This window comes from Pseudorasbora parva, chromosome 8 (assembly GCF_024679245.1).
Source record: "Pseudorasbora parva isolate DD20220531a chromosome 8, ASM2467924v1, whole genome shotgun sequence".
NCBI classification, from domain to species: Eukaryota; Metazoa; Chordata; class Actinopteri; order Cypriniformes; family Gobionidae; genus Pseudorasbora; species Pseudorasbora parva.
Window position 1 is genome coordinate 48365805 of NC_090179.1, and position 12984 is coordinate 48378788.

The 12984-nt window shown below is 38.2% G+C and overlaps 1 protein-coding gene across 1 annotated transcript in view; it reads right to left on the reverse strand.

Moving 5' to 3' along the window:
* LOC137084577 (NACHT, LRR and PYD domains-containing protein 12-like) overlaps positions 1-2635 on the reverse strand; it is a 391414-nt gene extending 388779 nt beyond the window's left edge. Inside the window, exons 1-4 of the mRNA XM_067450866.1 lie at positions 2613-2635; positions 2436-2549; positions 2067-2162; positions 158-1882 (exon numbers count right to left, since the gene is read on the reverse strand). Of these exons, the coding sequence (XP_067306967.1) occupies positions 158-1882; positions 2067-2162; positions 2436-2549; positions 2613-2635 (1958 nt within the window). The remainder of the gene's footprint in view (positions 1-157; positions 1883-2066; positions 2163-2435; positions 2550-2612) is intronic.
* Positions 2636-12984: the final 10349 nt, after the last annotated feature.

Sequence of the window (12984 nt, forward strand, 5' to 3'; positions counted from 1 at the left end):
CTTACTAGGACACAGCCTCCGTTTGAGAAACACCCGCAAATTATGAACAATATCCCAGAAATCAATCTGTGCCCCGTGATTTAAACACCTCTGATCTCTGTGTTTCTCTTTGGTCATAATGTTTTAGACTGTAATGATTGAACACAGTGTTACTTACTCATCATTTCCGTATCCAATTAATCCGCTCAGGTTAAACTCCTGCATCGTCCGCTCTGAGGACAACACAAAAACTAAAGCTGACCACTGAGATGAGGAGAGTTTCACAGCACGTAATCCTCCACGGCTCGTATGAGGTTGAGCTTCGTTCACCAGTGAAAGATCACCCAGTTCATTCAGACAGTGAAACAGATTGATGTATTTATCTGGAGAGGGATTCTCACTGATCTTTTCTTTAATATAGTCGACTGTTTTCTTATTGTTGTGAGAGCTGTTTCCTGTCTGTGTCTTCAGTTCTTGTAAGAGACTCTGATTAGACTTCACTGACAGACCCAGAAGGAAACGAAGGAAAAGGTCCAGATGGCCATTTTTACTGTCTAAAGCCTCATCCACAGCTCTCTGATGGAGATCAGATAGTGAAGCTGTGTCTCCATTTCTTGGTTTGGTGATCTGGTCAAACACATTGATGTTCTTGTTTATAAAGGAGAGATGCACATATAGAGCCGCTAGATGTTCCTGAACGCTCAGATGAACAAAGCAGAAGACTTTCCCCTGATACAAGCCCAACTCCTCTCTGAAGATCTGAGTGCACAATCCTGAGTACACTGATGCTTCTGTCACATCAATGCCACACTCTCTCAGGTCTTCCTCATAGAAGATCAGGTTTCCTTTCATAAGCTGCTGATACGCCAGTTTCCCCAGTTTGACAATCATGTCTTCATCTTTCACTTTCTTCTCATAGTCCTTCTCATGTTTGATGTTGGTCTGAAGGATCAGGAAGTATGTGTACATTTGAGTGAGAGTCTTGGGAATCTCTCCAGTCTCTGCTTCACTCATCATCTTCTCCAGAACAGTGGCTGAGATCCAGCAGAAAACTGGGATGTGACACATTATAAAGAGGCTCCTTGATGACTTCAGGTGTGAGATGATCCTGTCGGCCAGACGCCAATCACTGATTCTCTTCCTGAAGTATTCCTCCTTCTGTGGGTCACTGAAGCCTCGTACCTCTGTCACTCGATGGACACACTCAGAGGAGATGAGATGAGCTGCTGCGGGTCTGGAGGTGATCCAGATGAGAGCCGAGGGAAGCAGATTCCCCGCAATGAGGTTCGTCAGCAGCTCGTCCACTGAGGCTGATTCAGTCACATCACACAACCTCACATCGCTCTGAAAATCCAGAGACAGACGACACTCATCCAGACCATCAAAGATGAACAACACTTTATACTGATCACTGGATATTTCCATATCTTTGGTTTCAGGGAAAAAGACATGAAGAAGATCTGAAAGACTGAGTGTTTTGTCCTTCATAAAGTTGAGCTCTCTGAAAGGAAGTGGAAATATGAGCTGGACGTCCTGATTCTGTTTCCCTTCAGCCCAGTCCAGGATGAACTTCTGCACAGAGACTGTTTTTCCAATGCCAGCGACTCCCTTTGTCAGCACAGTTCTGATGGGTTTGTCTTGTCTAGGTAAAGGTCTAAAGATGTCACTGCATTTGATCGGTGTGTCCTCTGTTTCTGCTCTCCTGGACTGTGTCTCAATCTGTCTCACCTCATGCTCATTATTGATCTCTCCACTTTCACTCTCTGTGATGTAGAGCTCTGTGTAGATCTCATTCAGGAGTGTTGGGTTTCCCTGCTTTGATATTCCCTCACACAAACACTCAAACTTCTTCCTCAGATTTGATCTCAATGTGTCGAGGACTTCAGCAGGTTTAGAGTCATGGCTGTAATATTAAAATACCACATTATTACACAAGTTAGAGAAGTAAAGAGCCATAGATCACAAAATAATGGACACAGAACATCATATGGTTTCTGAAATGTTCAATCATTAATCATGTGTTTGAGTGATGTGTGATGTCATTGCAGCTCCTAAAACTAAACCACAACAAAAGTCCCACATTTTACCTGAAACCAGGACACATGCTTTCATTAAAGTCTTGAGGTTGAATCTCAGGCGTGAACACAGTTTTGTTTTTAACTGGTCTGGATTGAAGATTTGCCCTTAAATCAGAATGAAGAGGGTAAAGAATCAGACACACTGATATTGATGTAATGGTGTCATTAACTGAGTAACAGACCAACAGCTTTTACAGTGTGTGAATGTATTAACAATACAATACATAGAGCTTTACACAAGAGCACAATAATCATCATTAATAGACTGAAACTTACAGGATCTGAACTCATTACACTGCTGTATGTATAACAACTTCAAATCAAATATTAAGATCAAGATAAAATACTATAAGCATAACTTTTATAGAGATGATATACCTGCGATCAGGCCGTTTGTCTCCACTCTTAAACATTATTGGCAGCTCCATAGAGCAGCTACTCTTCACAGACACACAGCTGGACTCTGGGTTTGAGCTCTTCTGCTGGACTGAACTGGAACAGAGAACAGATTCAGTTTAATCCTTTAGATTACTGGGATCATTCTTTGAGAGGAACCATATTAATATAAACGCATTCATCTTTTATCAAAAACACTGAATGTTGTAACACTTTTGCTGTAATGTCTGTAACTCAGTGGTGTTTCACTGTCACAAACTTTGATGACAATTATTTTGATATAACTTTACAAATGATAAGCATGATTAAAAAAGCTGGATAATAGGAATTCAAAATGAACAAATTAAAAACAACTAGAGGTTGACCGATATATTGGGCTGATATTTGTCATTTTTTATATATCTACAGCAGCTGATATCTGTGTTTAGTAGTGCAGATTAAAATCAGGCACATCCGTGGGCAGCCCTGTGTCAGGGTTTCCGTTGTCTCGTAATTACCGGACATTGGCCAGGAAAAAAATTAAATGTCTGACAAAATGAAATCTTTTCGGTCAAATTGTCAGATTAAAACTGCCTCTTATCGATACCGTAAGCCTGCGACGTGATGCCCTCGCTGTCATGACAGCGCTCCGTGGCTATGGAGGATTGCAATTCTCCACAGCCTGCGAAGTCCTCATATGTGATTTCAGCGAAATGTATCTAGAGCGGACCAAGCTCGCCAAGCTCGCCTGTGTAATCCCTGTCTCGAGTGTTCCTGCAGAGATGGGGTTCTCGCTACAGAATCGGATAAAGCAACGGCGTTAAGCGTTAGATTAAAGCGCTCGTCTGTGTGGAGACTGCACGAGCAGCGAGAGAAATCTGCAGCACTGATAACAGCGGCAACGAGCACCTGATCACCTCTTATTTAACAAACGAATGAAATGATACTCTTCTAGTTAACCAGAGATGTTTTGTTTGTATTAGTTAAGTTCATCTGTGAAGCAAGATGTTTTAAAAAGTGGTGGGGGATGTCCCACCTGTCCCACCCGCAAATTACGCCTATGTAGAAACCATAGTTTAAAAAATTGGTTGATTGACGATTGATCGGACGGTCATGTTTTTTTTTCCGTCTATTTGAAAGTTAGGCTAATAAACATGCTGCATATACGGCCTGATTATGTCATTTTTTTGAGTTACATAAACTGCTTTCAGTTTTTCCTCAACTTTACTAATTAAGAGGCGATATTTGACCGGCATATCATCAAAATGTCCGGAAAACGAAACCTCTGCCGATCACTTTGACCGGCACCATTTCTAGCGGAAACTCTGCCCTGTGTTCTTGGTGCGGTGGAACTGCTGCTACATGTGAAGGACCCCAAGCCAAAACTTTTGGAAGATTCATCATCAGTCCTAGAAGACAAAGCTTAAATTCTGCTATTTCAAAGTCCTGTAGCCATATATTTCCTATGTTTTACTTGTAAACTATGAAGTGCTGCTTCACTTAGTGAAAGAAAAAACAAATAGCATAGAACCGTCAGAAAGTGGCATAGTGCTACAGCTGGTAGAAGGTTTGCTTACTTGCAGTTTACTTCAAGGACTGTATATCAGCAGATTGCTTGCTAACATATTAGCCCAAATGTTATAAGTTCTGTTTTATTTTTCCTGTTTTGGAGTCGGAGAATTTCACTCTGTGAGTGGGGGTGGAGAAGGCAGCAGCTCTCACAAACACTGTAGTGTGATTGAGGGCTACGTTACTCGGCCCCGCTCACAGACAGCACCATGCTCGGAGACACAAAGCTGTCCTGGAGCAGGAAGCATGTTTCATTCAGGCCCGGTTCTGCAAAACACACTCAAACGCAAGCAAAAGCACCCTCAGCTGATACTATAATAATATACTGGCAGATCAGATGAGGCAGATTAGTGTTCGCTCCCTGGAGAGCACCAAATGCATTATTTCCAACATGTTTTTGCAGCGGTGAGTAATGTAGCCGATCACAGATATAGTTATTGCTCTCTTGAACGCGATCATAATCTCCCCGCTCAAAACGGCAGGGTTTTTATTCAGTGCTGAGTTTCTTAGTGTTCCTTTTAAAAAATGTGTAGTGTCCATGTTAACTATAGTTAACCACGGCGCCGGTGAAATACAAAAGCCCGCCAATCCCTGATGACAACGGCGAAGAAGAAGATCTATATTCTTCTTCGTTAGTTTTTATTGGCAGTTGGCCTTGGCAAACAAGCTGCGTGATGTGCGCTGCATTGCCGACCGCCACACACACGGAGCTTTTGTTTCATTTTTTGCCGCTCCAGTCTGAAAGACTGAGAGGAAATGAAGCAACGTTTAAGTATTCATTTATTTTTTAACTAAAAGATTTGTGGCTTTTGACAAAACATTCGGGGCTTAAGCCCAATTAGCCACCCCCCCTCTCCGACCCTGTCCTGAACTTTGTAATGAATTAATGAGCGCTGCGATCAAATCTTACCTCAGATGAAATTCTGGCAGTGTTAGAAGATTTGCCGCACAATCCTGCAGTGTGACTTCTCCTACGACGATCGTCGATGCCTTGACTATCGTACAGTCTGACATTAATGATAACCGAGATCCTACAGTGTGACATGGCTTACATCAGGGATTATGGTCGTACAGTCTGACAAGCAACATTCGCAAAGGATTTTGAAAAATCGCACAGTGTGCAGGACCCTTTAGTCTTGTCAAGGTTTCCATTGGGAAGCTTCTTAAAAATACATTTTCCCTGAAGCAAACCCTGCGGCTTCATAGCTGCATCCGTGTCTGCACATGACGTTTAATGTGGAGGTAATTCCACAGTAGGCATATACACAGGTTTGAAGACTCGTTCTCGCCCCCTACAGTGCAATTCGGCTACATCCGCACTAAAATATCAAAGTGAAAGTGATCATAGCTTGCGCAGTATAGACCCAGCTCCCAACCCAACTTCGAGAATAGATTAACTGCCATATTTCTTTTTTTAAACGCCCGATAAGAGTCCCACATTAACGCAGCACGTTAACACCGATAACGGCCCACCACTAATAAAGACCCATATCGGGCGATCTCTAAAACGAACTATAGTCTGTAGTGTGGTGTGTTGGACATCGGCTGTGGCTGGATGTAACCGATCGGCGAGAGAAGCCGCGTGCAGGAGCTGCAAACGGACACGTGAAGTCAGACACTTTCTGCTTCCCGTAGCGTCGCCCGCGAGGTTTTACTGTTATAAAAGCTGATTAGTGAGCATTAGTGGAGCTGAAGATTTCAGAATAAACACGAAACACACGTGACCGCCGTCATGCGGTGAATCTGGCCAATCGTGGGACAGCTGTGTCGTCATCAGAGCTCGTGCATCGCTCTGGAGAAGCTGTGGAGAATGAACCGGCCGCTGCTCTCGAATCGCTCTCGCGGTGCTTTGATGGCACACGTCACTGTCACAACATTTCTAACCAGAATGCACTGCTTTAAGTCAGCCGCCGATCGGTCTGCGCATCTCAGCTTACATTTATTTTGCTTCTAATTAAAAAACAATAAATAAATACTATAAGCATAACTTTTATAGAGATGATATACCTGAGATCAGGCCGTTTGTCTCCACTCTTAAACTCTATTGGCTCACCCATAGACCAGTCACTCTTCATAGACACACAGCTGGACTCTGGGTTTGAGCTCTTCTGCTGGACTGAACTGGAACAGAGAACAAATTCAGTTTAATCCTTTAGATTACTGGGATCATTCTTTAGGAGAGGAACCACATTACAGTTTTTATGAATTGTTAAAACACACTAAACCCCATTTTTTGAACCAAATTCTCAACAGCCTAAACCAGTTTGTCCTCTTTCTGTAAAACCTTAAACAATTTCAGGCGTTTAGACCCAATTCTGATGCACTGTGATGCACTAAACGCATTAAAAGTAAAAAAAAGACAGGTAAAAGTTTAGGTACAACTAAAACACAGTTGTCATCGTTTACACACAACTCTAAATTGTTCAAACTAATTTCTAATGATGTGATCAAACCAGCTGTACAAAATAAACCAGTTCAGCACTTTGATTTTACAACTTTTTTTTTAACCTTTTCTAGCAATACTACAGTATGCAAGAGCTGAATATACAGACATTCAGTACAATACTAGATTTGTATGGAGCTAGAAATATGATAAAATGATCTGAATTTGAATTGTATAAATCTGAATTATTGAAAAGTGTAATCTAACAAAATTGAATATTATGTTGCATTTTACATAGTTCTGAATTTGAATTTTTTTAAATGTTGAATATAGAACCTTTGAAATTGAACACATGAAATGTTTTTATGTCGAAATTGTTTAGACATGTATTTTCAAACAGCAGATATTTTTTTCTGAATTAATCGACTGGAAATATTCAGTTTTTGAAAATACAGATTCAAGATTTCAGATGAAGAAGAAATTCAGATCATCAAATTCAATATTCTAAAATTCAGATCATCAAATTCAATGTTCTGAAATTCAGATAATCAAATTCAATGTTCTGAAATTCAGATCTTCAAATTCAATATTCTAAAATTCAGATCACCAAATTCAATGTTCTGAAATTCAGATCATCAAATTCAATATTCTAAAATTCAGATCATCAAATTCAATGTTCTAAAATTCAGATCATCAAATTCAATGTTCTGAAATTCAGATCATCAAATTCAATGTTCTAAAATTCAGATCACCAAATTCAATGTTCTGAAATTCAGATCATCAAATTCAATATTCTAAAATTCAGATCATCAAATTCAATGTTCTAAAATTCAGATCATCAAATTCAATGTTCTGAAATTCAGATCATCAAATTCAATATTCTGAAATTCAGATCATCAAATTCAATATTCTAAAATTCAGATCTTCAAATTCAATATTCTAAAATTCAGATCATCAAATTCAATATTCTAAAATTCAGATCATCAAATTCAATGTTCTAAAATTCAGATCATCAAATTCAATGTTCTAAAATTCAGATCATCAAATTCAATGTTCTGAAATTCAGATCTTGCAGAAAGTAGGCCAGAGGTCATCAGGGAAGAGTAAAGGATGTCAGAAAAATCCAACGGAGCACCATATCTGATCATTTCATTTCCTATTTGTAATGGAATAAAGAGAAAAAAATCAAACAACCCCTTTACTTTTTTGTTTATTTTAGATTAATGCACAGAAAAAGAGATTTCGGCTAGATTTCTCATTTTTCGTGCGTGATTTACAAATCGCTGATTAGTGAAGAAAATCTCAGCATTTGACGTCATCTGTCGTTCTCCAGGGTTGAATCCAAAATCGCCCCCCTAAACCCTCACTATTCCCTACTTTAGTCCACTAATACAGTTAACTTGAAGGAGTTGAATGAATGTAGATCCGATGAGTTTTCTTTTGGGGGTGGGGGGTGAAGTTGTTAACAATAATAATGGGAAATGCTCTAATGTGGCGTGACCTATTTTTTAACAGTCTATGGTGTGACATTCACAGATCACTGTAGCCCTCGGTTCAAACAAACGGCGGCCCTCACGACATGAACCAATCACCTCCACTTTAAAGCACGAGAGAAGTCATGAATGAACACACAGGGCTGACTGTAAGGGCTCCACATTATCTTTGTCTGGGACAAATCAAAGAGGGGTTTACTTTCCCGAAAGGACAAATAAAACATTAAAATAACCAGATAATAATTCATTTATTATTATATTCAATGTAAACAGCGACTGATAATGGAGTGTATCTCTGGTAACAAAGTCGCGTTGAGGCTGGCGCTGCCTATCTCTTTGTGAGACATTCGTGGAGAAATCAAAACAAGTGAGCAGCAATCTAAACGATTTCAAATAGCTACATTGCAATCGTGAATTGTGTAGCATAATTCATTATTAGGTACTTACATTTTAGACTCAAAAAACTTTTTTTTTTCTATTTCAACTATGATTTCACCAACGAATATAGTTTCCAAAGGAACAACACTCAGCGCGGTGTTTTGAACTGAATGAATCAGCGTTTTGAATGAATCATTTGAATGAACGACTCAATAACTCATTCATTAAGACGATCACTTGCTGCCACCTATTGGCGGTTTAGTTTCATGTTTAAAAGTATCATTGCATTTTTTTATTTGTATATTCAAACATTTAGAACATCAATCTCATAACATTATTCATTGCTGTTTTATTTTTGCAGTTTAAATTAATTAATTTGATTGGTAAAAGCCCTAGTGTCTTACTAATATAACTGCATTTATTAATCAAATGTAAGAATTGAACATGAAATGCATACATTTAATAAGATTTAAAAAATGGCCTTTATAAAATGACATAACGCCCTGGGGTAAATATCACAAATATGCAGATTTAAGTAGGCTGATAGAACACTGATAGAACACTGATGAGAATATAACTTCAAAATCAATATATTTATACCACCAAAAATCCCCCCAATACACTGTACAGTACATACAATTTACTCTGTACTCTACCTGATAGGCCGGATTTTGAAAGGTATTGAGGGTATAGGGGGCGATTTCAGATTCAGCCCAGGTCTGTTCAACAAAATAGTAGTCTTATAGCAGTAGAAGACTACCGCTTCTTAAACTGTACCCGGCAGGTCCTAGATCAGGCAACTTTTCTGTGCAACTTAACCCGTTTCACAGAAAAAAATGTTTATCTGATATATAAAATATTAATCAGTACCCAACTTATTTAATTGTGTGGTAAACCACACGAAAAATGAGAAATCTAGCCGAAATCTCTTTTTCTGTGCATTAATCTAAAATAAACAAAAAAGTAAAGGTTGTTTGATCTTTTCTCTTTATTCCATTACAAATAGGAAATTAAATGATCAGATGGTGCTCCGTTGGATTTTTCTGACATCCTTTACTCTTCCCTGATGACCTCTGGCCTACTTTCTGTAAGATCTGAATTTCAGAACATTGAATTTAAAGATCTGAATTTCAGAACATTGAATTTAAAGATCTGAATTTCTGAACATTGAATTTGATGATCTGAATTTTAGAATATTGAATTTGAAGATCTGAATTTCAGAACATTGAATTTAAAGATCTGAATTTTAGAATATTGAATTTGATGATCTGAATTTCTGAACATTGAATTTGAAGATCTGAATTTCAGAACATTGAATTTGATGATCTGAATTTCAGAACATTGAATTTGATGATCTGAATTTTAGAATATTGAATTTGATGATCTGAATTTCTTCTTCATCTGAAATCTTGAATCTGTATTTTCAAAAACTGAATATTTCCAGTCGATTAATTCAGAACAAAATATCTGCTGTTTGAAAATACATGTCTAAACAATTTCGACATAAAAACATTTCATGTGTTCAATTTCAAAGGTTCTATATTCAACATTTTAAAAAATTCAAATTCAGAACTATGTAAAATGCAACATAATATTCAGTTTTGTTAGATTGCACTTGTCAATAATTCAGATTTATACAATTCAAATTCAGATCATTTAGTCATATTTCTAGCTCCATAGATTTGCATACAGTATAGAATTTATTCAAGTACAAATGATACTTTTTCTTCATTTGGATGACTGCAATCTTACACGCCACCAGGAGGATGCAGACAGAGATGAGAATAACATCAGCGAGTGAAGGGGAGAGAGAACCGGGTGGCTCCGAGCGGGAGTGTGTGTTCGTGTGTCCAAAGTATCTCAATACAATGATCCGATGGTCTAAAACTGCTTGAATTGCTAAAATGCTTGCGCTGTGTTTGTATACTTTATCACAGCTGGAGTGAAATGAACGTAATATTTGTCAAATAAAATTTTTTCATTCAATACTTTATGTACTGCATAATACAGCATCTATTTGAATAAGAATAAAGTTCAACATTATTAACTATTAAGGAAGTGGGGTCTCCGTTCATTATCAGTTTATTTTTGATAAACATGATGCAGTTTAACATCGCGACCATGAAAAGAGGTTTTACTGTTAGAAAAGCTGATTAGTGAGCATTAGTGGAGCTGAAGATTTCAGAATAAACACGAAACACACGTGACCGCTGTCATGCGGTGAATCTGACCAATCGTAGGACAGCTGTGTCGTCATCAGAGCTCGTGCATCGCTCTGGAGAAGCTGTGGAGAATGAACCGGCCGCTGCTCTCGAATCGCTCTCGCGGTGCTTTGATGGCACACGTCACGGTCACAACATTTCTAACCATAATGCACTGCTTTAAGTCAGCCGCCGATCGGTCTGCGCATCTCAGCTTACATTTATTTTGCTTCTAATTAAAAAACAATAAAAAATACTATAAGCATAACTTTTATAGAGATGATATACCTGAGATCAGGCCGTTTGTCTCCACTCTTAAACTCTATTGGCTCACCCATAGACCAGTCACTCTTCATAGACACACAGCTGGACTCTGGGTTTGAGCTCTTCTGCTGGACTGAACTGGAACAGAGAACAAATTCAGTTTAATCCTTTAGATTACTGGGATCATTCTTTAGGAGAGGAACCACATTACAGTTTTTATGAATTGTTAAAACACACTAAACCCCATTTTTTGAACCAAATTCTCAACAGCCTAAACCAGTTTGTCCTCTTTCTGTAAAACCTTAAACAATTTCAGGCGTTTAGACCCAATTCTGATGCACTGTGATGCACTAAACGCATTAAAAGAAAAAAATAGACAGGTAAAAGTTCAGGTACAACTAAAACACAGTAGTCATCGTTTACACACAACTCTAAATTGTTCAAACTAATTTCTAATGATGTGATCAAACCAGCTGTACAAAATAAACCAGTTCAGCACTTTGATTTTACAACTTTTTTTTTTTTAACCTTTTCTAGCAATACTACAGTATGCAAGAGCTGAATATACAGACATTCAGTACAATACTAGATTTGCAGTGCATACAGTATAGAATTTACTCAAGTACAAATGATACGTTTTCTTCATTTGGATGACTGCAATCTTACACGCCACCAGGAGGATGCAGACAGAGATGTGAATAACATCAGCGAGTGAAGGGGAGAGAGAACCGGGTGGCTCCGAGCGGGAGTGTGTGTTCGTGTGTCACAAAGTATCTCAATACAATGATCCGATGGTCTAAAACTGGCATTTGACAAACTTTTTCCAGGGACACTGTGTGTGTTGTAGTTTGAAGAACTGGTTTTGTGTTTAAGATTTGGAAAAAAAGTGTGTGATGGTTTCGATAAATGTGTTTTAGCCATTCAGAAAACTGCAATAAACATTCATCTTTCTTCAGAGAATTTATGATATTTTTATTTAATATTTCATGTTAGTCACTTTGACTGATCTTTTTCTGTGATGTAACACAATATTTATCAGTGTGTGTTGAAAGTACCTGCATCCTGGAGAGAAATCTCCACCTGTGGATCCTTGTGGATCAGCCATGATGAAGCTGCAGGAGAATCTGATGAGTTTGATCTCCTCCACTGACTCTGAATGGACAAACATCACACACTAAATTAAATTAAACATCCTTCATAATTTATCTCAACACATCAGGAGTGTAAGGATTTCATTCACGGACAAACGCCAACAAGACAACTGGCATTAGAATTTAAAAAAATAAAATAACTGCCATGTTCAACAGACAAACACTGACTGAACACAAAAGAAACCCTTCATTAAAGATTTCATATCAAACAAACAATCACTCAAAATGTCCTCCAGAGATTCATATTAATATGAGGAAGTCACACACATGAACACTCACCTCGATCAAACTTTTACAAGATACAGCTTCTCCAATCCTCCAGCTTTAACATCAGAAAGATACACGGACATTCCTGATTAAACTCTGATAAACGTTTCTATTAAACTCTTTAAAGCTCTGTTTTCCCCGTATCCTATTCGTGTTTTACCTGCTTAAAATGGCGGAAGTCGACAGGTGAGCTCCAGCTTACTTTCACTTTGCATTTGTGACGAGAGTAAACAGACACGCGCGTTCACGAGCACCACGGCGCATGCGCGAGAGCAGAGGTTGTCGCGTGAACGCGGAGATTAATGAATAAAGTGGTAAATTAGTTTTGCGTGAGCACTCGCGTTGCTTTGTTTGTTTTAATCTTTTCTTTCGTTCATATAGTTTTGTGCTTGTTTTATTTATTCCTCAATTTGATCATTCTCTCTGTCTTTTGTACTTTCTCTCTTTTTTATTTGACTATTCTCGAATTCATTCTGCTCTTTTTCAGTTAGTTTTTATCTGTGTCATTTATAATGTTTTATTGCCTATAATTTAATCCTTTATGCATGAATTATGATAACCTCCGTCTGATGTGTTTTATTGCTCTTAGGGCATGAAAAACAAGATTTGAAAAGTCATTATTTTACAAACGTTTCAGAGATTTTCAGATGTCCACTAGAGTTTATGGTTTAAACTGAAGAGATGCTGGTGTGTATTTAAATAAAATAAAAAACAAGCAATACAATTTGACAAAATACATCCAGAAATATCGATTGATAGAGTTAATTGTTCCTGACAGAAGTTGAAGTTTGCGTGTCTGTGATCTCAGAACATGAGGACGTCTCTTCATCCGGTCAGCTGTGGAAA